This window comes from Diplotaxodon limnothrissa, linkage group LG11 (assembly GCF_057381915.1).
Source record: "Diplotaxodon limnothrissa isolate DT_005_m linkage group LG11, D_limnothrissa_male_GT1.1, whole genome shotgun sequence".
Lineage (NCBI taxonomy): Eukaryota > Metazoa > Chordata > Actinopteri > Cichliformes > Cichlidae > Diplotaxodon > Diplotaxodon limnothrissa.
Genome location: NC_140606.1, coordinates 31454054 through 31480211, shown reverse-complemented (window position 1 = coordinate 31480211; position 26158 = coordinate 31454054). Strand labels below are relative to the sequence as shown.

Genomic DNA, 26158 nt, shown 5'->3' with positions numbered 1-26158 from the left:
ACAGTAATGTTAGTTTAATAATTGTTGACTCAGTTCCATGGGATCATCCACCCAATCTGCAAGCTTTACAAAGAACACATCATTCATGAGAAACTTCCTTAAAGTATACGGTGTCGTGGACAGAAGCAGTTTGGACATGGTCAGAACGTCTCATTTGAGAAATGAAGAAAAAGTGTTCTTAGCTGCTTATCTTAATAAAAAATACAGTGCCGCAATAAAAAAGTATTTGCCCATGATCTGTTTTTTGTTTGGTTTGTCACATTTTATAAAAACTAATTTTGATGTTAGTTGAAAATGCAGTTTTTAAATGTTGACTTTATTTAATAATGTAAAAAAAAAAAAAAAGCTATCCAAACCTATATGCCCCTGTGCGAAAAAGTAATTGTAAAATTTTCACTAGCCACACCTATTACTGCCAGATATGTGAAATCAATAAATCATTTAAATAGAGCCTGTTTGACAAAGTGAAGTAGGTTAAAAGAGCTCAAAAAGGGACACATTATCCTATGAACTGAAAAAACAAAACAAAGTCACTGACATGTATCAAGGGTTGCAAGGCCATTTACAAGGCTTTGAGACTCCAGTGATCTTGATGATCCACAAGACTTTTAGAACAATATTCTGTGGATTGATGAGACAAACACTGAACTTTTCAGAAGGTTTAAGTCCTGTTATATCTGATGTAAAACTAACACAGCAATTCATAAAAAATGTGTTAGTAATATGGATGTTCTGGGGCTACTTTGCTTCTTCAGGATCTGGGTGCTTTGTCGTAATTGATGGAACTATGAACTCTGTAGTCTATGAGAAAATCCTGAAGTAGTGTCCAGTCTTTATTTAGTGCCTTGAAGCACCCTTGGGCTATGCAGCAGGACATTGATCTGAAACAAAAGCCAGTCCACTTCTGAAAAACATAAAATGTAGGTTTTGGAGTGGCCCAGTCAAAGTCCGGACTGAAATCCTATCACAATGCTTTGTCAGTTAATGCTTGAAAATGCTCCCATATGGCTGGATTTCAACAGTTTAGCAGATAGCAGTGGGACAAGGTTCCTCCACAGCAATGTGAAAGAATCATTGCCAGTTACTGCACTTTATGTTCTGGCCATTGTGATGATGATTATGATCATTGTTATAGACATAAACTGAGTAAAAAATAAGAAATCAACATTAAAATAAAATAAAAAATAGTATATAAACACTGTCTGTACTTTTGTATTGTTCAAAGTTGTTCTATTATCAAGAGATCTGAGTAACTTTGAAGGTAAGCAGTGATTTTGGCCTTATCAGGTTCGTGCCTTTCCTAATCTAAAACAGATTATATTGTTTGGTTACACCAGAATATACAACTGGATATCAGCTGATAATAAAATTAGCCTATATCTCTCAGTGTTTAGATATTGAGTGTCACTAGATTTTATTTTGATGAAAACTTGTAAAATGGGGTCAAGCTTTATGTTTTATTATTTATGTAAGAGAAAATGAGAACAAGAGTTACTTAAAAAAAAACATACTTTTTTTTCTTTCTTTCTTTCTTTTTTAATAAAAGTTTATCAGAGACCATTAAAAACATCTAAGAATTCTTGACAGATACCAAAGTGTGCTCACACAGTAAAATATAAATGATTCATTCCATACATGGGCCTATAGTTTGTATTAGACGTCACACCCATATTAACAAACAGCAAGTCAACCAAGTTCTGCCTAAATTTGTTTTAGAGGAAGGGTATTGTTTTGTTAGAGTTGTGGACATTTCGTGTTTTTTTATTGGTTGTTGCTTTTGCCCATTAGGCTATAAAAAGATCGAGGTGAAAGACCTATCATCCCAAGCATTGCTCGAAGCAGGTAAGCATTGGGCTCTTTAAGATTCAGGCTGGTTAAATAATATAACTCAGAAAACTTTCAGCAATTAAAACAAGAATTTCTTTCCTTCAGCCATGGGAGCCCTGTTGATACTTTGCGCTTTGGCAGCTTTACTCAGCTGTAAGTATATTTGGTCATTCTTCATTTTGCTTGGATACATTTGTTCTTTTCTTCAACTCAATTCGAGATGTGTGTCCACGTAGATTTCAATTATATTTTTAATTCTAAAATATAGTTGTTGTTGTTGTTGTCCATGAATTTTCAAATGCTTATAAAACAGCTGAAAAAATGTTGTTGTTTTTTTACTATGATGCCAAATTACAGTTACTAATTATAGTTTAGTTGTTTTCCTGAACAGAAAAATTATTTTTAGTGGTTGAATGCTTGATTAATTTTCTACTTCTCAAAGAAGTCCATTGTGCCAGCTCAAATATTACTATAAAAGCAGGAAATCAGTTCAGTTCTTGCAAAGAATCAATTCACTCAATTGTTCATAGAAAACTATATATATATATTCTTATATATTCTTTTTGTGTGTTAATTCCAGTCACCTTAAATTAATTACCTCGTAAAAATGGATGAAAACTAAGAATCTCAGGATACAAACCACACAAACCTTGCAGAATGAAACTGCTCAATTTGTTTTTTGGGTTTTTTGGGGGGTTTTTTTTTTTTTGCTCAATTTGAAGCAATTTATCCAAGATTCCAGTCTCATGATTTGAAAGCATTGTTGTGTCACCACACTAGGTGTTTGTGTGAATGAGGCAGAATGTTAAACAGGTAAAGAATTTGAGAGTGCGGCACATAAAGGATAGCCATCTAAATTGAAATTTGCTTTTGTTGGGAATAGCATTTACCTTTAGCTGCTATTGAGTTGGCACTATTAAAACTGAATGGATGAAACAGGAGTGTAATCTAAATCCCTCAGGCCCTGACTGAGCCCAGAATATGGTCTTTTCACAGCAAAAGCGCAGATATTGATAATATTTCCATTATGCAATTATATTGTCTGCGCAAGTGACTTATTGAGTGCTCCAGAGAAGCAGTCAAGTGACTATTCCTTCGTCTAAATCTCTGACAATTGTTATCAAGGAAAGAAGCTATCCATTCATTATAGAGTAGCATTCATCCCAGCCTTTGTAACTTTGAAATGGAGGCATTTTTCAGCCGCTCTCTCTTTGGTGTCATATTGTTTCTTTGTAATCTGTATGCTATCCAAGAACTCTCAAGCTGTGTTTTTGTATTGCCAGCCTGAGAATCCTTTGACTGCTTTGGCAAAAACTGTCTCATTAATTTCCTGACGCTTTTATGACATATTTTCATCATGCACAAGATGATGCCTGCCTTTTTCGTTTCTGAGAATGTGAAAAGCTCTTACTCTGTGTTTTTTTGCTGTTTTCCTGCTCTCTCACCTTCTCCCAGGTCCATCTAGCGCTGGATGGGCAGGGAGGGAGTTTGCCCTTTCCTTCCTACAGAATTATCTTCAGCACTATGACACTCCCCAATATCAACTCCACATCACTGCTATTCAGGCAAATACTAAAGTGACAGTGCAAGTACCTCCCTTAAGCTTCAAGCAAGAAAAAACTTTAAATGCTGGAGAGGTGGTTACCATCAGTCTCCCCGATGGCGTTGAAATGTATGGTAGCACGAAGTCTTCCAATACAGTGCGTATTGAAGCCTCCGCAGATGTGACTGTAACCTCCTTCAACTACAAGCTGTACACAGCAGATACATCTGTGATCTATCCAGTCAGTGAATGGGGTACAGAATATTTCATCTTTACACCTCCTGGAACCCCCTATGCAACATTTAAAGAGTTCTCTGTGACAAATGGAAAAGAGGCCCAAGAAGTTGAGATCTTCCCACAAGGGGCAATCAAGTTTGAGAACCGTGTCTACGATCAAAACAGCAAAATGGTATTAAACCTCAAGCCATATGAGAGTGTCCAGCTTCAGAGTTCATATGAACTTTCAGGCACCAGAGTTTCCTCCAAACACCCTGTTGCCGTTTTCAGTGGTCACACTTGTACCTGGAGATTCGCAAAATGCAACCATGTTTATGAGCATCTACTGCCAGTAAGCAGCTGGGGAACAAGCTTCGTCATGCCTCCCCTGAGTTTCCAGAAGAATTTTGATAGTGTCTACCTTCAGGCCTCCCAGAACACAAGTGTCACTGTCCAAAATGGCCAACGTAAAGATGATTTGAGTTTGAGCACAGGGCAGACAATAGAGATCCAGTACCACAATCCTGACGCGCTGTCCATTCAGGCTGATCATGGCATCCAGGTCCTATTGCTCTTCAATGGTGTGGAACATAGCTGGTTACTGTACTACGACCCTTTCTTGACGAATGTAATATCCACAGACCGTTTCTGCTTTTCCTACTCATTTGAGGCTCTAGCTGGGTTTGAAAACAAAGCTTTAGTTGTAGCACAAACCAGTGCAGCAGCAACACTCCGTTGGGATAATACAGAGCTGCCTCGTGATGTGCAGTGGAAAAAGATTGAAGGATCAGAGTTCTCTTGGGCAGAAATATCCTACAACCAAAGCCCTACCAACAACAAACACACCCTGTCCAGCTCAGGTTCGCCTTTTGCTCTCTACAGTATAGGATTCAGTCAGATGAACGGTTATGGGTCCCTAGGACAGTGCGTGCAGCCAGGTAAGCAGCACACAGTATTGATGTTTAGCATTCCCCCCACTCCTTCACCAGTAATATTTCACATTTATTAAGCAGACTGATGTGAGTAATTATTGTTTTGTTTTTTTTAACAGGAAGTGCATCTCTGTCCTGCAGCAGCATCACCTGCAGGGTCAATGAGATGTGTGAGATGAAGGATGGCCGTCCCTCCTGTGTTCCAGTAAAAAAAAATCCTGGAACATGCTGGGCAGTGGGAGATCCTCACTACCGTACTTTTGATGGACGACACTTTAACTTCATGGGTACCTGCACATATGTCATTTCTAAAAACTGTGACAAGGGTGATAGTCTCCCTGCATTTGAGATCCTCGCCCAGAATGAGCACAGAGGAAATCTCAAGGTATCATATGTTGCCATGGTCACAGTGAAGGTGTTTGATGTTACCATCACAGTAGTTCGGTCCGAGACTGGGCGTGTGAGGGTAAGCCTTCCAATTTATTACTGCTAAAAAGCTGTTTAATTTTTCAAACATCCTGACTTGTCTTTAATTATTTATTATTATTATTTATTATTATTTATTATTTCAAAATAATATTTATCAAAATGCAGTGTAGTAAATAATTCTTTTCATCTTTCATTTGGGCAGATTGACAATATTCTGTGGAGTTTGCCAGTAACCTTGAATAATGACAAACTGAGAATGCATAAGAGCGGAAGCTCTGTGCTCATTGAGACCGATTTTGGTCTGACAGTCCGTTATGATTGGGAACAACGGCTTGTGGTCACTTTGTGCAGCAGTTATGCTAGTAAGACTTGTGGACTGTGCGGTAACTTCAATGGAAATCCCAGTGACGACTTCACCACACCCTCTGGCGCACAGGCAGGTGGAGCTCTGGCCTTTGGTAGGAGCTGGAAGGTGCCAGGGCTTGGGGAAGCTCAGTGCAGAGATGGCTGTACAGATGGGTTGGATAACTGTGAAAGCAGCCTGATGAAAACATGGGAGAGTGACTTGTTTTGTGGCATCATTGCACTTGACCTATTTAGCAAATGTCATAAAATCATTGACCCACTACCATACATAGAGGACTGTAAATATGATTTATGCATGGGAGGTGGTCTGCGACATTTCCTCTGCAGTGCAGTGGAGGCTTATGCTGAAGCTTGTCAGATTGCTGGGGTCCAGGTTCAAGAGTGGAGGAAGAAGGCACAATGTCGTGAGTAATTTAACTAAGTTAACAATTTAATTAAGCGACATTTATTTTTCATTAACTGTTAGAATTACTAATTACATTATTCTTTTTTTCTCACTAAAGCTGCCAAATGTCCAGCAAACAGCCAATATGAGCTCTGTGGCAGCGCCTGTCCTGACACATGTTCGGACCCAAATGCTTCCTCCAAATGCAAACGCCCTTGTGTGGAGACCTGTACCTGTAAAGCAGGCTTTGTTTTAAGCGGAGATAAGTGTGTTCCTGCTGCTCAGTGTGGCTGTACCTATGAGGGTCGATATATTCCTCCCGGAGAGGCATTCTGGGCTGACCAAGGCTGCAAGCAATGGTGTAAATGTGTAGCTGGAAGCAGACAGGTTCAGTGCGAGGAAAAGGGCTGCAGGACCGGGGAGGAGTGCAAAGTGGTTGATGGCATAAGAAAGTGCCAAGCATTGTCTTTCAGCACCTGCCAGGCCACTGGTGATCCCCATTATATGACCTTTGACAAGAAGAAATTTAACTTCCAGGGCACATGTGTCTACCAGCTTGTTGCACTCTGTTCCAAGGACCCAGAGTTAGTGCCATTTGAAATCCTAGTGCAGAATGATCACCGGGGCAGCAAGGTGGTCGCCTACACCGGGTTAGTAGAGATCAAGGTGTACTCCTTCAGCATTATCATTACTAAGACACACAAAGGCCAGCTTATGGTAAGAAGTACCTAGTGTTTAATATGACAATGTTAATTCTGTGAATTGTGGTCCTATTTTCACCAAACTGAATGTTTCATTTGGCTTCAGGTGAATAACGAGCTGGTCAATCTGCCTATCACCCTGGAGGAGGGAAAGATATCTGTCTACAAGAGTGGCTGGTATGCAGTCGTCACAACTGATTTTGGCCTGAAAGTTTCCTTTAACTGGGACAGTGCCGTGTTTGTAACACTGCCAAGCAACTACATGGGTGCCGTTTGTGGCCTCTGTGGCAACTACAACGGCAAACCTGAGGATGACCTGATCCCGAAAAATGGTAAAACACCCGTTTCGCCAGTAGATTTCGGTACCAGCTGGCGAGTGGCTGAGATCCCGGGTTGTGTCGAAGGCTGTAAAGGGGTCTGTCCTGACTGCGACATTAATCAGAAAGTTCAGTATGAAAAAGATGATTTCTGTGGTGTGGTAAAAGATGCAAAAGGGCCATTCCGCGACTGCCACGCCAAGGTTGATCCAGCTAGCTTTTTTGAAGACTGTGTTTATGATGTATGCTTATATAAGGGCAGGAAGGACGTGCTGTGTAAGGCTATTACAGCATACACATCTGCCTGTCAGGCTGCAGGGGCCAATGTGTACAACTGGAGAACGGTTCACTTCTGTGGTGAGAAATGCTTTCATTTTATAGATAATTTCCATTGAAAAATAATTAATTAATAAGTATATTTTTCATGAATTGGAAAAAAGGAAAAGGTAGAATAAACAGTGTTTGTCTTGTTTTTTATGTTACACACTTCAGTGAATTTTTCTTCTTTTCCCTCAGGTTTTATGTACCTTTTCTAATGGCTGCCTGCTTCTGTGCTCTAAATTGAATTGGCTCTTTTATGTCCCTTGTATACAGCGATGCAATGTCCCACCAACACCCACTATGAAATTTGTGCAATCGCCTGTCCTGCGACTTGCCAAAGTCTGACTCCTCCTAAAGGCTGTCAAGCTCAGTGTGTGGAGGGCTGTTCCTGTGATGATGGTTACATCCTTAGCGGAGATGCATGTGTTCCCTTATCGGAGTGCGGCTGCGTTCACAATAACCGCTACTACCGAACTGGAGAAGTGTTTTATCCCAATGGGCAATGTGAGGAGGAGTGCAATTGCAAAAAAGGAGGAGAGGTAAAGGAAACTAGAGGAGGGAAAAGTAAAGATTAATCATTTAGATGAAGCTTTTTACTGACCTGGTTGGATTTTTTTGTTTGTTTGTTTGTTTGTTTGTTTCCTAGGTTGAGTGCAAGAAGTTCACATGTGGCCCTAATGAGAAGTGTAAAATAGAAGATGGTGTCCAAAAATGCCACCCTGTTGGCAAGGGTGTATGCCAAGCTGCTGGTGACCCCCATTACCTCACTTTTGATGGTAAAAAATTTGATTTCCAGGGGACCTGCACTTATACACTGTCCAAGAGTTGTGGACTGGAAGGTACCCACTTGGTGGACTTTTCCGTTCAGGTAGAAAATGAGCAGTGGGACAGGGTTAAGAACAGAAAGGTGGTGTCTGTAACCAAGCTGGTTGCCGTGGAGGTCTACGGCTTCACTCTCATCATGAGGAACAATATGTTTGGAGTCCTGGTGAGTAGTTGGCCTACTTTAAAGAAATTTGTAATTACTTCTTTTATGTAGATACAAATGTTGATGTGGAGTTATTTCTTGCACTAACACAGATGTCTTGCTTTTAGGTAAATGGCGTGTTGAGCTACCTTCCTATGAATCTAAATGATGGAGCCATTCTAGTTCATCAAGAAGGCAATCGTTATGTTATTGCAACCAATTTTGGGCTCCTTGTCACTTATGATCTGGTCTATCAAGTGACAGTCACAGTACCTGGTAATTATCGTGGTAAGGTCTGTGGCCTGTGCGGCAACTACAACGGGGACAGAAACGATGACTTCGAGATGCCCAATCGTAGGCTTACCAATAACGTGAATGAGTTTGGAAAGTCATGGAAGGTCACCATTCCCAATGTTGTGTGTGAAAATGGCTGCGAAGGGAATTCTTGTCCTGAATGTGACCCAGCTCTCAAGGCAGTGTTTTCAAAGTCCGCCTACTGTGGTATAATGACCAATCCCAACGGGCCTTTTGCAGTTTGCCATAGCATCTTGGACCCTCAGCCATATTTTGCTGACTGTGTGTTTGATTTGTGTGCTTCCAATGGTGATGGAAAGGTGCTTTGTGACAGCGTAGCAGCCTACGCCTTTAACTGTCACGCTGTAGGAGCCGATGTCAAAAACTGGAGAACGCCTTCCTTCTGTCGTAAGTCATGAAGTTCACAAATTCATCTTTATTATACCCTTTTAATACTATTTTGGCTTCATCTCTAAAATAATTTCTCTTCTCTTGTGATACTTTATTTCAGCCATGAAATGCCCGATCAACAGTCACTACGAAGTGTGTGCTGAAGCCTGCTCCGCCTCCTGTGCTGGCCTCACAGAGATTGTTCAGTGCCCCTCCAACTGCACAGAAGGCTGTGACTGTGATGCTGGCTTCTTATTCAATGGACAGACTTGTGTTAAAGAGATTGAGTGTGGATGCTATGAGAATGGAAAAACTTATAAGGTATGACTGAGGAATTACAATAATATAGTTTTTCTGTGTGTCAAAGTGGCTTTAACAAATACTGATATAGAAATAATGCTTTTTCTCTAGAGTGGTGGACATTTCGATGTTTGATTTATGGTTTTTGATTTGCTCTTAAAATTTTAGTGTTTAAATTGCTGATTAGGCATGAAATAATGTTTTCTCACTAGTTTCTAATGAGTATTTTTTTTCCATGTCTAATGAACCTTGTTCTGTGTCACCAGCCTGGTGATGTTGTGTATGAGGAAGACTGTAACAGAAAGTGCACATGTAATCCAGGAAAAGGCCTCATCTGTGAAAAGCACTCCTGTCCTCAAGACACCAAATGCATGGTCAAGAACGGAATCAGGGCATGTTACAACACAGGCAAGACACAAACACTGTATTTTGTATTTACCCATTTGATAAATCTTTACTGGTAAATGAAAAAAATACAGTAACTTGAATAATTAGGGTTCAATTAAAGAGCTATTTGAAAATTATTCTTTATTTATCCATTGCAGATCCCTGCAAAGATCTCAAGTGTCGGGCACAGGAGACATGCCGAGTTGAGAAGGGCGAGGCTACGTGCATCCCCAAATACACAGGCACCTGCTGGGCCTGGGGCGACCCTCACTACCACACATTTGATGGGTACAACTATGACTTCCAGGGGACCTGCAAGTACGTCATCTCTAAGACGTGCGGCGAACTGGATGGTCTAGTTCCATTTTTGATCACTGAGAGGAATGACAACAGAGGCAACACAGCAGTTTCCTACGTCAGAAATGTAGATGTGTTTGTGTACGATTACCAGATCACCATCCAGAAGAACCAAGTTGGTCAAGTCATGGTGAGTTTCGGTTTCTTGCCTGCTTACTTTTGACATTTGCTTGTGTACAGTACATATATATATGTGTGTATCCATTGTTCTGGTGCATTTTGTTTAAAGGTGGACGGGGAGCTGCTGAATCTTCCTGTACTTTTGGGTGATGGTAAAGTCTCAGTGTTACAAAGAGGGAACACTGCACAGGTGGAGACAGATTTTGGTCTGGTTGTCTCCTATGACTGGAACTGGTACCTTGTCATTAAGCTTCCCAGCAGCTACTTTGGCTTGGTCTGTGGTTTGTGCGGCAACTTCAACGCTAATGTTCTTGATGAAATGCTAAATCCAGCAGGCAAACCAGTTTCCTCAGTCATTGAGTGGGGCAAGAGCTGGCTAGCACCTGAACAGGACAAGGAACATCCTTGCTGGGACACATGTGAGAAAAACTGCCCTACCTGTGACAACGACGATGTTAAGCTCTATAAAACCGAGGCGTTCTGTGGGGCTCTTGCGGACAAGACCAGCGGCCTGTTCCAGAAGTGTCATGAAAAGGTGGACCCCCAGGCCTTCATGAACAACTGTGTGTATGACATGTGTTACAACAAGGGGGACAAAAAGATGCTGTGCCAGGCTCTGGCCTCCTACAGTGATAAGTGTCGTGACGAAGGAATAATAATCAAGAACTGGAGAACAAAATTTGGCTGTCGTAAGTATTTGAAAAACTCTTCGTCTAATGATTCAAATCAAATATGTAGTTCTTATTTTCTGATTGTCTCTATTTAATTCATAACCAGCGATGAACTGTCCGCGCAACAGCCACTACGAAGACTGCGCCAGCCCGTGTCAGCCATCCTGCCCATTAACTGGAGAAAAGCAGGTCTGCAGCGGGACCTGTGTGGAGACCTGTGTGTGTGACGAGGGTTACGTCCTCAGCGCCGGCGTCTGTGTACCTGCAAAAACATGTGGTTGCTCATATCAGGGTCGCTACTACAAACCAGGACAGCAGTTCTGGGATGATGAAGCTTGCCATCGCCTGTGCGAGTGTGATATGACCCTGGGCATTGTGGCATGCCGTGAGGCTTCCTGCTCTGCCAAAGAGCAGTGTACTGTAGTGGATGGAGAGCGCGCCTGCCGACCCATTAGTTACGCCACTTGCTCGGCCTCAGGTGACCCGCACTACCGCACTTTTGATGGCCGCAGGTATAATTTCCAAGGCACGTGTGTATATCAGCTGGCAGGGCTTTGCTCTCAGCAGCCTGGGCTGGTGCCGTTCAAGGTGACTGTGCAGAATGACCACCGGGGAAGCAAGGCCGTGTCCTACACAAGCACCGTCAAATTTTCCATATATGGCATCACTCTCACCATAAGCAGAGAATACCCTTACAAAGTCTTGGTAAGTGATGATGTGGATAATGTGAAGCATATAGGCGATGTAATAAAATATTGAATGCCTAATGCATTTTGTGCAGCTATTAGAGGAGAAAAGGAAATAGGGCACAGCATGTAGTCGCTTTATTGAAAATAAAAAACAGAAGAGATACTCTGAGCCTCAAATCGTTGGATGATAATGCCTTTTGTCATTGTACTAATTCTGACATCCCTCATGCTCTTCTGCATATGTCTTTAATTGCATATTAAAATTTTGATCCTGGCACACTTAATTAAATCAAGATTTAACTGCACATTAGAGTGGATTAGCAAGGGCCACAAAATTATTAAATTTATAAGCTCCTAAAAATATTCCCTTCTCCTTCCCTCGTTTTCTGCTTTTCAGCTCGACGGGCAGCTTGTTTTGTTGCCACTGAATTACAATAACGAGCTGATGGTGTCCCTCAGCGGCTGGAAAGCTGTAGTGGAGACAGCTGCTGGTATCACGGTGACCTTTGACTGGCAGAGCACAGTGACCGTTACTCTGCCCAGCACCTACCAGGGTGCAGTCTGCGGCCTGTGTGGTAACTACAATGACAAAGCTCAGGATGACCTGACAATGCCCAACGGCAACACCACGTCTAATGAAAGACAGCTGGGGGACAGCTGGCAGGTGGCCATTGTACCAGGCTGCTCATCAGTCTGCCAAGGGCCGTGGTGCCAAGCCTGTTCAGACTCCCAGAAGAAAGTGTATGAAGCCAACAAGTACTGTGGCATTATTGCAGACAAGGCAGGGCCCTTTAAAGATTGCCATAGCCGTGTGGACCCAGCTCCTTACATGGAGGACTGTGTTTTTGACGTTTGCCAATATCAAGGGCACCATGGATCAGTGTGCGATGCTGTGGAAGTGTATGCCTCTGCATGTCAGAGCATTGGAGTCACCATCTACTCCTGGAGAGCAGAAAGCTTCTGTCGTGAGTTTGAATTTTTTTTTTTTTTTGCCTGTTTTATTAAGTCTCTTGTTTCAAAATATCTTTTACCTTTTACCTTCTTTGCTTTCCCATCTTCTCATTCCATCCCACAGCTATGGCTTGTCCTGCTAACAGCCATTACAGCCTGTGTGCCACGGGTTGTCCAGCCACCTGCGCAAGCTTAACCCCCGTTACCAGCTGCCACAGGTATTGTTCAGAAGGCTGTGAGTGTGACGAAGGCTACCTCCTGAGCGGGGATACCTGCGTGCCTGTGAAGGACTGCGGGTGCTCTTATGATGGTCAGTACTACCAAAAAGGAGACGTCTTCTATTCTGAAGACAAGTGCGCAGAGGAATGCACTTGTGGGGACAATGGAGCTGTGTCTTGTCAAAAGGCCAAGTGCCGTCCAGGAGAAATCTGTAAGCTTGTAAATGGAGTGAAAGGCTGCTATCCAGAGGGGGAAGGCAAATGTGTGGCTTCCGGTGATCCTCATTACATTTCCTTTGATGGACGTAGGTTTGATTTCCAGGGTACCTGTGTCTATGTACTGGCCAAGGTTTGTGATGATGACAAAGGTCAGCTGACGCCGTTCACCGTCACTCAGGGGAATGAGAAGTTTGGAAATGGAAAGGTGGCTGTGACGAAGTCAGTGGCAGTGTCAGTCTATGGTTATGCCATTTACATCCAGCAGAAAATGCCTTGGAAAGTCTTTGTGAGTTTGTTATCTTGATCAAACATACTTATGTAAATATGTCTTGTATTTTTTCTCATTTTTTTCCCCAAAAATGATTTTTTGTCTCGATCTTCTTCTTTTTTTTCTTTTTTTTTTGTCTCGATCTTTAAGGTGGATGATGAACTACTAAACCTTCCGCTATCCCTGGAGAATGGGCGTCTCAAAATAACCCAGGAAGGTCGCAACATAATTGTTCGAACAGCCTTTGGACTGACAGTCCTCTATGACACTGTGTATTATGTTGAGGTGATTGTTCCCTCTACATACCAGGGAAAGATGTGTGGTCTTTGTGGAAACTACAACAAGAACGGTGGTGATGATTTCATTCTTCCTGGTGGCAAACAAGCCAAAAACGTTGATGAATTTGGGATGGCATGGACGGTGGACCTACCTGGGTATATATGTGGAGGCTGTGGAGGACAGTGCCCAGAATGTGAGCAGGCCAAAGCTGTCCTGTATGGAAAATCCGACTCCTGCGGCATCATCAGTGCGCCTAATGGGCCTTTCAAAGCCTGCCACAGTGTCATTGACCCAGCAGTATATCTGTCGGATTGTGTGTTTGATGTTTGTGCTGTGGGGGGCAACAAAGACACTCTGTGTAACAGTGTGCAGGCTTACGCTTTGGCCTGCCAGAGTGCAGGAGTTCAAATCCAGCAGTGGAGGAGCAACTCTTTCTGCCGTAAGTAACACACAGCAGTCTCTAGCTGAAGATTAGCTCATGTATTCATCTGTGCTCTGTATTTCAGGCACAAATTTTTTGCCCTTGTTTTCTCTTCTAGCTGCATCATGCCCTCCACACAGTCACTATGAGCTGTGTGCCGACACCTGTAGTGGGACATGTGCCAGTTTTGTTACCCCGTTTGGTTGTTTTCCGGGCTGTTTTGAAGGATGCCAGTGTGATGATGGCTTCGTTTTCAATGGTGTCCAGTGTGTTGTCCTGGAAGACTGTGGGTGTATGTACAACGGCAGATATCTGATGGTAAAAACTGACTAGCCCTATATTCTGGTCACTGAATTAACACCTGAATAGAGCTATGACAAGTTCTGTATGATGAGTTTTTAACATCTTCTTCCCAGGTGGGCCAAGAATTGGTGGACAACGACTGCAAGTCAAAGTGTGTGTGCCAGGCCTCTGGTATGGTAAAGTGTGAAAAGCTGTCCTGTGCCAGTGGGGAAGTTTGCGATATCAGAGACGGAGTCAGGGGTTGCCACCTGAAGCAGGGCCAATGCGTCGTCAGCCGTGATGGCCAGCTAAGCTCCTTTGATGGTATGTCAGGCGCGATAGGAGCACAGGGCGCTTTCCAAGTGGCGTCTCTGTGTGACGAGAGCGCTGAGCTGTGGTTCCGTGTGGTCGTGGACGTTAGGGTCTGCAACAAGGGGGCAGCTCCCACTGTTGCCAGTGTGTATGTGTTCTTCAGCGATACCATCGTGGCAGTGAACAGCGAACACGTGACCTGGGTGAGAACATTTTTATGCAAAAATTGAATGTGATTGGTTTGAGCTCAGTTTTATACTATATTAGATAATAATAGACATTTTATACCATAATAATAACAGTTATGTTCCATTATCTGTGTCATTCAGGTAAATGGCAGGAAAGTGTCTCTTCCCAGCAAAGTGACAAGCACACTCTCTGTCCAAATCTCAGAGAGGGCTTTGATCATCGAAAGGGCGTCCGCTGTGCGGGTCACTTACTCTATTTCTCAGGAGGTCACCGTCATTATTCACAGTAGCCTGTCTGGTAAAATGTGCGGCGCCTGTGGTAACTACAATAACGACTCCAAAGATGACATGACGACAGCAGATGGAAAAATCACAACTGATGTGTCTGTAGTTGTCGGCTCCTGGAGCGCTGGGGACTTTTCCAGATGGTGAGTATTTTAAAGACACATTGCAGCATTTCCTGTGTATAAATATATGGGGGTTAAAGGGGAAGATATAGTACTACACTTAGTGCTATGACAGGATCAGCCTTCGCTTCACTACTTACTCTCATAGTGATCCAGAGCTCCAGATATTAACTTTTAATTATTTGGCTCCATGTTAGAGGGTTTATTTTTTTAATCTTAAATGCTATCTTTCCCCGTATTATGCAAACTGCAAACTTAATTTGACCACTGAAATAATCAAGTACAGATCAGCGAGAGATGGGAAGGTGCTATGACCATTCAACCGCTTATTCTCTTAACAGCAAGAACTAAACAAGGACTCCACAGAGCCCTTTTAAGGGAATGAGAGTGTGGTTTTTAATTGCATTTGGTCCAATTTAATTAAGAAATGCCAGAGAATCCCCTGTGGTAATTACTGATTAAAAAGCAGGTAAGGCTGACAGGCATGGCCATCAAAAGCTACCAAGCTTGCAATCCAATCACTGCTTGTCATCCAAGGACACTTAAGACTCATCTGGGTGCAATATTAATTTGAGCCCTCATGTTTAGTTTTGTGTCCTAGCCTTAAGTCACCTCTTTGGAGAGCAGAGTTTTGTCCGTCTCTTTCCTCCCTTGACTTGAGTTTTTCAGAGTTGTCGTTTATTTGGCTTTTTTTTTTTCAACAAGTCCATAGAGAACACAAGAAAATAACTCTAATAAGAACAAGTGCTAATCCTCAGTTCTTTTAAAACACAAATTTCATGTACAAAGTCATCACACGTAATTTCCGCTGTGCCCGAGTGGACACGACTTTCCTTTGCTCCAGTCTCCTTATAAGTTCATTTTCCCTTTTGTTTTCATTGCAGTGGCCTGTAGAGATGCTGGTCCTGTTCCGACAAAAGCATCTGGTTAACAGGTAATAAAATATAAAGTTCAGATATTAACTGATGCTTGCTCATGAATAAAACAGCTGCACAGTGGCTCACGTCCATGTTTCTTCCCCTCTTAAACAGGATGAAGAATCTCGCTTGTTCACAGATTTACTCAACCTGCTTCAGCACCTCGTCTTGATTCATGGAATAGTTTAAGTTGCTTCCTGGTGATTGTGCCTTCTATTGTTTACCCAGGGTTTAGAAAAAAGAGGGAACGAAAGGGGCGAAAGAGGCATGGAGCTCATTCTTGACCAATATCTCCATCTAGTGGGGGAGAAAATTATTCCATCTCCTTTCCCGTTATGTCTTGCCTGTCTTGCCTGTCTTGCAATACTTTTTAATATGTGTCTGTTATTAAAAAACACATTGTTCTGACCGCTAAATAAAGATATTTTCTCTGCAGTATGTGGGTTGTTTGTGATTCTTCGCGTGTTTCCTCTAGAGAAGCTCTAGCAACCTGTATCAATTTAAACTGGAAAAACATGACATTTTGCACATGTAATAGAAGTAATGCTAACCTAATGCCATTATAAGAAACCTATATGTACTAAAGGTCCTTAGAGTAGGGAGGGGGGCCCTTCCTCCACCCCGGCCAGGCTTTGCTGTCAGGGGACAGAAAGCTGGCACTCTGACTTGGAAAAACACCTCGCGAACAAAGTTTTCATGTAGCTGAGAGAAAACTGCAACAGTGACAGTCTGCCCTGGCCATCTAGTGTTTATTTGCTTAATTGCACCGAGCCTCTCTTTGAAGCCTGGAAATTGCAGCACAGAACAAAGAGTTCACTGTGTTCCGTGCAGTTTGTGGCTATTATTTGCCAGTGGGGAGAAATGAGCGTGATTAATAGTTCATTATGGAATACATGTTGACAAGAGGCGCTGGCAACAAAGAGCGTGGGAATAATAATGATGATGATGATGATGATGATGATGTCCTCTCACAGTAGCGCTGCAGTCCAGCTCTGCCTGCGTTGTTTACTTGTGAGCGGGGCAGTCCTGGGTCATTTTTGGGAGTAACTTCAGTGGCACCCCGCCTCCCCCTCCCCCTTTCATTCCTGAGGCAAGACCAAGGAGAAACCGACTTGGTCCAGGCGGGAATGGTGAACGATCCACACAGAATGCAACCCAGACGGCTTCATTTTTAATCAAGTCATAATAGAAGGTTTTGCATGCATTTTATTTATTTGTGCGTGTTTAACGTAGGGAAACTTTTTTTCCTCCCCTCCAAGTAAAGTTTAGCTCACTGAGCGAAAAGTCTCAACTCACATTAGTTTCAAGGAGGCGGATATACGGTAAGTTCACTTTGACTTGTGCTCTGCTGAAATGAATGCGTTTCCTTGAACACGACTTTCATATTAATGCAGGTACAAATATATTAAATAGATTCTGCACGCATATAAACAGGACCCTGTGTCAGCAGCGTTTGATTGGTAGATATGTTCTTAGAAAGATATCGTCTTTCTACTTGGTTTCTCCAACGTTGTTTCCACCACCACCCCCAACTAAACGCCTGCGTCCACCATGTGACCGTCTAATTAGATAAGCCATCGCTCATGCTTCTCTCACGCCTACGCGTTCTTTGCATATACCTGCAATGCTTCTGTGCACTATGAAAGCCTTTTTTCCCTGCTCATAAATTTGCTCTAACTTCTACGTGCCAAGTTCACTGGAGGCTCGTTTTTGCGCTGAGCCGTGAGTTTGTGGCCAACAACTTGTGAAATGTCACTTAATCTGTAACAATCTGAATGGCTTCAATTGTTGACAACTCGCACAGATGTCAGAATATCATAGTTTTTCAGACTATACCTCACAGAATAAACTACGAAAGGAAAAAAACCTCAAGTGTTGTTCCTTGGAAGTATGGTGATGCAGTCTGTTTGGAGTCTAAATATACCCCGTAACGGGTTTATGTAAGTGAAATGTAAAACACAAGCTCCTATTCCTAATTGCAAACAGTCTGTGTTAATCCCACTTTATTATAACCCATTATAATTCATTTTACGTGTTGCTCTACGGGCTTCTTTCCTGTCTCCCCATTATATTCCTCTCCATCACTCAGAAGGCTAACAAACAAGATTATTGGATTGGCACTTGTTCGAATAACTCACCCTGTATTTGTTTGATTAAACCTGATTGGCAGGCCTTTGTTGTTAATCCTGCTCCCAGGGTTGAAGTGTTCATTTCTCTCCACTCCAGGCTCCAGGCTCGTGTTCACACCCCCACTCTAGTCATGCATGAATCCCCATCAGTGCTTTGGGCCAGGGAGGGAGCCATTGGCTCTGCTAACATAGGCTTTGATCTTTGCATTGCAAAAGATGTTATTTCATGGCTTAGATTTTCTATGACTGCAGAGCTAAGCTTTGCGTACCTGCATTACATTTTTTGTTGTCCTGTTTTGGTATTTTTTTCTTGGTAATTAGGGCTGTGAAGCAAACAAAATTTCGCCTCATATACTGTCTTGAATGGACCTTCAGCCCATTTCCAATCATGAAGGGTGGGATCTGGTGAGATCATAACCTAAAACATAACCTTACACATATGGGTGTAAGAGAATCCCAGTGTACTAGGTAATATATAGACCGTAATGCTTCCCCCAAGGTTTTGCTCCACTTGTAAAGTAGATGACCCAGCAAAACCAGTCCAAATCCACTGACCAAATATCAAGTGCAACTCAACACCAGGCTTGCCTGGTACCCCTCCACTGCTGAGCTCCATATTCTGAGGGGCTGCGCTTGAAATAGACCCTCTTCGCTTACCCAGATTTAAGGCACTATGTATTAAGACTCCCATACAGAAAACATTCATGAGCCTGTTATGTGGCATCTAGCTGAGAAAGAGCATTGTCTCCCTACCAGGCATGGTGTCAATGATTTTCCACGTGAAACTCAGTTCAGTTTAACCATAGACTATTGTGAAAACAGTTCTGAACTTCATCGAAAGTGGCTGATTCTCCGTTAGCAGAACAGTGTGAGCAGCTGATTTATTTTAGACTAGAGGATGTCAGATATTCATGAAGAAAGATGTCATTCAGATTAAATTAAGCTTCTTCATAACCACACAAAGTTGTAAGCAGGCTGCTTCTATAGTTCTACAAAAACACCATCTGTGAACTTGGAGCATGTTTTGGAAACACAAAAAGTTATCTTTCACTTGCCTTAATTGAACACAAAAACATTCGCTAAAAGTCCAGGCTGGTAAAAGCATCTGCTGTAATCAGTTCTCCCAAATCGTCTTGGAATCAGACGTTCTTGTTAAGGAGATGAGATCTGAAATGAGGGTTGTAGAATTTGTTCTTCTAATGTGTAGATGTGTAAATTATGCCTTGATCAAGACAACTCTTAGAATTTTAGAAAACTCATTAAAGAGGTGCCCCTAGCTGGAAAATGCTTCAAAAATCTTCCTAAAACGTTGCGAGATTCCTCTTGATTGTTGCCCGATCTCATAAGCAGCTACCGGTAACATCTGATTGAGGCTCTTCTTTTTCATCTTTCCACTACTCACTTTGGGGTCGCCACAGCGGATTACCTTGCCTCCATATTACCCTGTCCTTAGGATCCACTTTTATCAACCAACCCTATGCATGACCTTCACTACACCCATAAAGATTCTCTTTGGACCTCCTTTGTCTTTTTCTCCTGCCTGGCAGCTCCATCGTTAACATCCTTTGTCTAATAATATCACCAAATCAGTACTTGCCTGCACTCTCTTCTTCACCTCTCTTGTCCACTGTCTGTAGCTTAAAATGGTATTATTTGTTTGTCCCACTTGTCTGTCTTTCATTCACACAAATGTGTTATTTCTTCCTGTTTTCTCCAGTGCATACCTCTCCTTCTCCAGGCTAGCATCTGATTGAGGTTGTTGCTAATAAAGAAAGTTGTTTGAGTTACTTTTTTTCAGCCTGCACTGTGAGGAATCAGTTGGCGTCTTGAATAAAGACACGAAAAGTAAAACTGTGTGTTGTTAATCCAGTTGAATTGCGTTTGTCAGTTGTCTTTTTTTGGGGGGGTGTTTACAACTGTGTACAATCGGGTTAAGACATTTATTGTTTCCTGTTATTGTGATTTCACATCCTGACACAGCCCAATCTTGTTTGACTTTTCCAAACAGGTACAATGGATCTTGTGACACTGGTGGCATTCAGTTCCTGGCTGGCTCCTGCGCTTGGTGGGTATTCTTTTCACGAGACCTTCAGCAGAATTACGTGCTTTCCCCCCTTTAAAACAAGCATGACCTTCTTCAGTTGCTTCCCCTTTCCCTAGCTTTTGCTTTAAGTCCTTCCATGCTAAATGAGCTGATGTGTCTGTATAATAGGATCAGCATTTGGAAGGGAGGTGTTTGGTAAGTTTGCGTGAGTGGTCACTGACGAAGCATGAACGTTCGATGTGCTTCTGTTTAATGTTGCATGCATAATTGTATGGCACTTTAACATGGTCAGATGTTTATAATGTCTAACATAATTTGCATACTTAAACAAAAATCAGCTTAAATCTTTCACCCCGGTGTTGTACACAGAGAAAAGGCCGTGTCAGACTAGTGTAAATGTTTCCTTATACAGCAGTTTGAATAAATCAGTTATTCAGACTGCTGCCAAGTTTTCCATTGTTAATGCAAGCTCTGGTCTCAGAGTTGTTTATCCGTGCACCCCGCATGCCATCGGCTGTGCTTGATCTTAAGCAGATCTTCTTTGACTTTTATGTCCGACTCTTGGGTTAGACCTTATTTTGGAAGACTTGTCGGCATCGGTATGATAGAATGTGTTTCTGCTTTGGTGAGGAAAAAGAATAATATTAGGACAAGGTCAGCGTTAACTGTGTGACTTTCACCCTTCCTCTCCAGCAGCCAGGATGCAGTAGAACAGATAACCTATTACTGAGTTCAGGGTTTCAACCGCATCAATCTTATTTGTAGCAGTTCATGTGATTCTTTCAGCAAGTGTCAGAAAAGTCTCTAAGCTTAAACTTTAGAACAGAAAGCTTTTACTCTTTAATAACTCTCCGCTTGCCTTATCATGTCAGTGCTTTCAGCATCGGCTATTATGGTCGAATATTGTTAATGATAACCGTTAAAAATAACACATTAATTATGCAAAATGTTGCCTAACACAAGTATTTATGTAGCGTTCTCTTGTGCTCCTCCAAGGTTACACTGTTCTCACTCGGACCACTGACGCTCACATAAACAGTGCCTGCTTTCTCCTTTCTTATAATGAACAGTGTAGATCTGAAAGTCTGCAGCCAACTTTTTTTTCTCCACATGGAGGCAGAGATGGTGTTTGAACAGACCGATCTGAAGTTCCCCGCATTAGTGACAGAGCACGGATTAAAACAGGGCGATGAAATAAAAATACTGGGGTAGAAGAAGCACAGTTATTATTTTCCGGGATTTTTTTTTAAATATCTGGGCTAGCGAGCATTTTATCCTCTACATTTCTTGTGATGTTTGAGACTTAAATAGAAACTGGTCCTCCTGCCAATAACTGGAACTCCTCTAATCCTGATTTTATTGATTTGAAGTTGGGTCTTAACAGTGTTAACACGCTGTTCCCATGAGAACAATGTCCATGCGTGCATGTTTTGTTCTGTTTTGTTTTAATTAAGGAGCCAGCTACAAAATGAAGACCTTCATTAATAGGCGCTGTTTCAGATGTTTGCTCAACCCAGTTTTGTCCAACAACAGCCTCTCATTTGCTGACATGCACTTATGTAACCTGCTGAATTTCTTAATAGAGGTCAATGTTCTTTGCTTTCTCTCTCACAGTTTCTGCAGCTGATGATGACAAAGGTGGGTATTGTGGGGTTTTTTTTTTTTTTTAGAAAGTCAAATTAGCTTAATCTAAGTACTCGCTGTAGAGCATTTACTGTAAACTGGTACTAGGCTCATAGTGGTTAATAATGCTCTAGAACTGATGTCATATTGTGAGTACTCGCTGAAGCGTGTCAGTGCGTAAATCTGCTTCTCATTTGTTTCCTCTTTTTTGCTTTCTTCTTCCAGACTACGACAGGGATTTTCAATACGGTGAGGGCTGAGCAGATGAACTTGGGCTTTTAATGATTGACCCTCCACACAGGAAACATCTGGGAGGTTGAGATGAGTTTACATTTTTCACTTGTTTTTTCTCCAAAAGTGATGGAAAACTTCCACCCTAAGGCCAAGCTTCTGGAGTAAATCCAATGTAAATACCGAGCACTGTCACGGCTTTTTAGTCGACCCAAAGGAACAGAGTGTAGAGAATGACTGAACATCTGCATTTTATATGCACTTTTATTGTGTTTTGTTCTCGAGGGTAGGGGATTATTTGGTAGTTGTCTCATGCCCACAGTGTACTATTCCACACAATTACCACTAAAACGGTGATCAAAACGCATCATTTTCACTGGGGAAAGTTTTTTGTTTGTTTTTGTCCAACTCGCTTTTTCCTCCATGTGTTTCTATTTGCTTCACTTACTTAAGGTCCACCAAAGTGTTTCCTGTTAAAATACACTTGGGCACAGCACTAAAATAATCAAAATGCTACACTACAGGAATAGGCTTTCCTAAGAGCAGTGATCTGTTGTTTACCGGATGCAATAACAGAGCTGTCTCAAGGAAGATATTGGTGGAGAATGAGTGCACTGTAATGCAAAAGTACCACAATCATTTGTATACGCAACCCTAAATTTGCAACAACAACAACAAAAAAAGTTGTGACAGTGTGTGAAATGTAAATAAAAATGGAATCTACTGATTTGCAAATTCAAATAAAATTTTATTTACTCATTTTGAATTTGAAGGCAGCAACACGTCTCAAAAAAAGTTGGGACGGGGGCATGATGTTACCAACGTGCAGCATCCCCTCTTCTTTCAACAGCAGGGAAACATCTGGGAATCGAGCAGACCAGTTGCCAGACCTTTGGGAGAGGAATGTTGTTGACATGGGATTCTAGCAGCTAAACAGTCCTGGGACTTGTTGACTGTATTTCTCATTTTGTGACAGGCTCTTTTACAATGAGTGTAATAGAATCAGAGATTCAAGCTTTCGAACTGAGCACTGATACCAATCCAGATGTTTCATACCTGTCCTCTTTAGCCAGCGGGCATGGCATCCATGTTTTCCAAAAAGAATTGAAAATTCGATTTGATCACATAACGGTTTGGCCAAGAGAAGGTTTCTGTGGAACCCAACCTTTTTTTTTTTTTAGATGCGTTGCTGCCATGAAATTAAGAATGATCAAAGTTTTTAATGAAATAGTCAAAAATTGAGAAAAAGCCTTAGAAGTTACACACTACACTTGTAAGAATCATAGTTCGTATTGGCAACAAGAGAAAGTGCCATTAAAACCTCTGCTTCTAGGTTAATAGATTTATCTGAAGTTCAAAGTGATGATGTTGGCATGGGATACTGTTTGACTATAGTTGCATTATTTTTTATGACTTTAATTGCATTAGAGTAACAGGTAATAACTATTTAAATCCATAGCAGTTTGAATACATGTACAATGTACCGTAATAAGTGTTTTTGTTCTTTTTAACAACAAAATAAACTTGTGATCAAAATGTTTTTTCAGTTGATATTTATTACTAAAGATTTTAACACATTTTACTAAACCATGAAATGAATGTACATGTACTATATACAAATAAATACAGATAATTACTAATTAACAATACTCAAAATGATGTCAGGTATAATTAAAATATACCTATATTAGACAGACCTTTCTTCTTTTGATGTTCTCTCGCTCTCTGCTGTTTGTCTCACGCCTTGCTTCCAGACTGAAGACTTCAAACGTTACATCATGTAAATCTGCAAACACTACAAAGTGTTTTTAGTTTTTTTGTTTTTTGTTATTTCAGATTATGAATCTCTGAGAATTGGTGGGCTGGTTTTTGCAGTGGTGCTGTTCTTCCTGGGCATCGCAATCATTGTCAGTAAGTGCATGGCCGTCTAAAGACACAGCAAGAGTGCAAATGTGTAAACGCAAAAGTGTAAGCGGATTGTATTCCCTGTGTGCGCAAACTCACCTCACAGCCCCCCTGTTTCCCTCAGAGGTCTCGGAGGGAGCCACACAGATGCTTCTGGTGCAGTCTCAACACATTTATGCTCCTTGCATCACAGCAATTTGGCCTTTATATCTGAAGTCAGTGTCTTTCCAAGGGTCCTCCTCTTACCTGCCAGCACATGCTGCTGTTGCCACTCGGAGCCCTGAAACCAAAACCTGCCAATAAATTATTCAGTGGCACTCACATGCTCGGCCACACTCTCTGCCTGCCTCTGTTTGTAAAAAGCAGAGTGGGCTTCCAAGTGCACTTTGTGAAAGTTTTTGTTTTAGTATTTAGTATATGAGTTATGAAATTATACATAGAAATAGCAGTCATTGATGAGTCCTTTAAACAGAGAGGCTAACCAAAGACGTTTATGCCATTTGTTTAAGAAAAGTACAGATTTTTTTAATTGAATAGAAAATAAAATCTTCAATGACATTTCAGAATATACATAAAATGCACCTACACACATGTATGTATGTATGTATGTATGTATGTATGTGTGTGTGTGTGTGTGTGTGTGTGTGTGTGTGTGTGTGTGTGTGTGTGTGTATGGTTCTATGGTAGGTCTTAAAGGGTTAATGTATCTATCAAGGCTTGGAGCAGTCTCCCTCCTTTAATACTTAAGGGTACAAAGCTGACTGCTGTGTTTGTATAAATTCTCTTAACATTTGCTTCTGTGCTTTTTGTAGAAAAGCATAGTGTTGTTGATACCAGCCCTGTGTAATTCTTTTACTTGTGATTCTGTCTAATTTTTTTTTTTAACTAACAGGCCGAAAGTGTACCTGTTCAAAGAGAGACAACCCAAGGTAAGTAAATAAACATTTTTCATTCTGGATGCACACGATCAGTTTTTTTAATGTAATTCTGTTTTGTTATGTTTTCAGACCCAGGGGTCCTGATGGGGAACCAGGTGTTCGAAGAGGTAAATGGTTCCTTTCTTATATAATGATTATTCTTTTTTATTTTTTTTTCCTACTGACCATGTAGTAACATAAGACTCTTTCCACAGTTTAACAGACATAGATGCACAACTGGTAAGTATCCTGCAAACATGTGTGAATCACCTTTAAAGTGAAGCTCAAAAATAAATAATTTCTGTTAAGTTGAACTGAATCCTTTACCTCTTCTGCAGTTTTGCTGAATGTTGCCATTAGGTGGCAGCAAATACTACGTCAGCGGCAGACAATCTTTCCACGAACACATGAAGCTATCTACAGTTACATAATGTTACAGTTCTCCTTTTTTATGTTTTTATCTCCTTTCCATGGTAGTAGATATTGTGCCAACATTATATGATGGCGATAGTGTTGTTATCGTTTGTATTTTTGAGATTTTCACTTCGATGCAGGATAATAAAGCAAATGTTTGACACGATGTTTTACGTTTTTATGCGTGTTTATTTAATTTGGCGCCACTGCAAATTTAAACCAGTGAACTGTACTGTACCACACCGCACCCCTGATTCTGCTGACACTGCAGCCAGCTCAGTTACACATGCAGTAGTAACAACCAGCAGTGTGTGCAGAGTGATTTATGCCGCGTTTTGCAGCTTTTGGAGTTTTTTCTTTTTCTTTTTGAAAAAAAGGCTTTAATTTTGCCTGTTTCTGTGTTCAGTGCTGTTTATTGGCAGGTTTTGTACCAGTATGAGTCTGCCAGCCTCAGTGAACATAAAAGCTGCAGATGTAGGCTGTTTTTTTTTTTTCCTCCCTGGAGTTGCAGCAATGGGATGACTGCACTGCACAAAAGACAATGTGAGGCAGGAGCTGGGGTTTTATGCGTGCAAGCTTATATACTCTATAGCAGAAAGTTATGATTGCTGAAACAAAATGATGCTACTCAGAAAATAACAGCAACTCTCCACCACAAACTTAGACACAACACAAGGCTGGGGTCCTTAGCAGGTAGTAGAAGACAGGATAATTACCAAGCCTACCAATTATAAAATTAGATATTTGTTTTAACTTTGGCTGGATCATTAACAGTGTGGGGCAGCCCTGCTGCCTTTTTTTTTTTTTTTTTTCTTCATTTTGCACCACTCGGTTAGCATGCAGTGTTTCACCATAACCACCAGAGGGACCCGCCTGAGTTTATTGTTCTCCCTGCTGTGCTATGCTGCTCCCACTTTTCGCATCCAGTCCAACACTGCAAACCAGCACCTGAGCTCATCTTCACCTCTGCACTGCAGCCATGGACACCACAGGTTTGTTTCTTTGTTTGTTTTTCCTGTTGAAATGAAACGCGTACAAAAAGTTATTTTGCAGATCAGGAACAAATTGAAATCACTGCTTTCATTTTCACACCTATGTTTATGCTGTTCCATTGCTGCATTGTTTGCTAGAGTTGTGGGAAACAGTTTAGCTGCTGATGCACGGAGTGTCATAACACAGGGAGTTCCTGAGTAAATGTCCCCGCTGGAATGGACAGATCAA

The 26158-nt window shown here is 41.6% G+C and overlaps 2 protein-coding genes across 3 annotated transcripts; both read left to right on the top strand.

The window, feature by feature from the left end:
- The first annotated feature begins 1934 nt into the window (after window positions 1-1934).
- Window positions 1935-15651, top strand: fcgbp (Fc gamma binding protein). Its single transcript, XM_085364929.1, has 21 exons — window positions 1935-1980; window positions 3283-4531; window positions 4642-4984; window positions 5150-5717; window positions 5817-6415; window positions 6506-7073; window positions 7311-7576; window positions 7684-8025; window positions 8133-8706; window positions 8810-9009; window positions 9255-9396; window positions 9534-9862; window positions 9962-10541; window positions 10630-11228; window positions 11610-12177; window positions 12288-12886; window positions 13019-13586; window positions 13687-13886; window positions 13985-14365; window positions 14492-14778; window positions 15642-15651. The coding sequence occupies exons 1-21, from the start codon at window positions 1935-1937 to the stop codon at window positions 15649-15651; spliced, it is 9018 nt and encodes a 3005-aa protein (XP_085221055.1).
- Window positions 15652-16754: 1103 nt separating this feature from the next.
- On the top strand, window positions 16755-25098 carry LOC146623228 (FXYD domain-containing ion transport regulator 6-like). 2 transcript variants are annotated; one of them, XM_085366623.1, is made up of 10 exons: window positions 16755-16996; window positions 19812-19868; window positions 20016-20042; window positions 21462-21485; window positions 21696-21719; window positions 23538-23612; window positions 24499-24535; window positions 24614-24651; window positions 24739-24763; window positions 24862-25098. In XM_085366623.1, the coding sequence occupies exons 2-9, from the start codon at window positions 19817-19819 to the stop codon at window positions 24741-24743; spliced, it is 282 nt and encodes a 93-aa protein (XP_085222749.1). In that variant the 5' UTR covers window positions 16755-16996; window positions 19812-19816; the 3' UTR covers window positions 24744-24763; window positions 24862-25098. The 2 variants fall into 2 exon arrangements, with proteins under 2 accessions (XP_085222749.1, XP_085222750.1); XM_085366624.1 differs by lacking the exon at window positions 20016-20042.
- Window positions 25099-26158: the final 1060 nt, after the last annotated feature.

Excerpts from the sequence above, each read along its gene's own strand:
- fcgbp (XM_085364929.1), top strand. The coding sequence starts at position 1,935 with ATGGGAGCCCTGTTGATACTTTGCGCTTTGGCAGCTTTACTCAGCT. Across the intron at positions 4,985-5,149 it reads CCGAGACTGGGCGTGTGAGG|ATTGACAATATTCTGTGGAG; the intron begins GTAAGCCTTCCA and ends TCATTTGGGCAG. Across the intron at positions 8,026-8,132 it reads ACAATATGTTTGGAGTCCTG|GTAAATGGCGTGTTGAGCTA; the intron begins GTGAGTAGTTGG and ends TCTTGCTTTTAG.
- LOC146623228 (XM_085366623.1), top strand. The coding sequence starts at position 19,817 with ATGGATCTTGTGACACTGGTGGCATTCAGTTCCTGGCTGGCTCCTGCG. Across the intron at positions 21,720-23,537 it reads CGACAGGGATTTTCAATACG|ATTATGAATCTCTGAGAATT; the intron begins GTGAGGGCTGAG and ends TTGTTATTTCAG. Across the intron at positions 23,613-24,498 it reads GGGCATCGCAATCATTGTCA|GCCGAAAGTGTACCTGTTCA; the intron begins GTAAGTGCATGG and ends TTTAACTAACAG.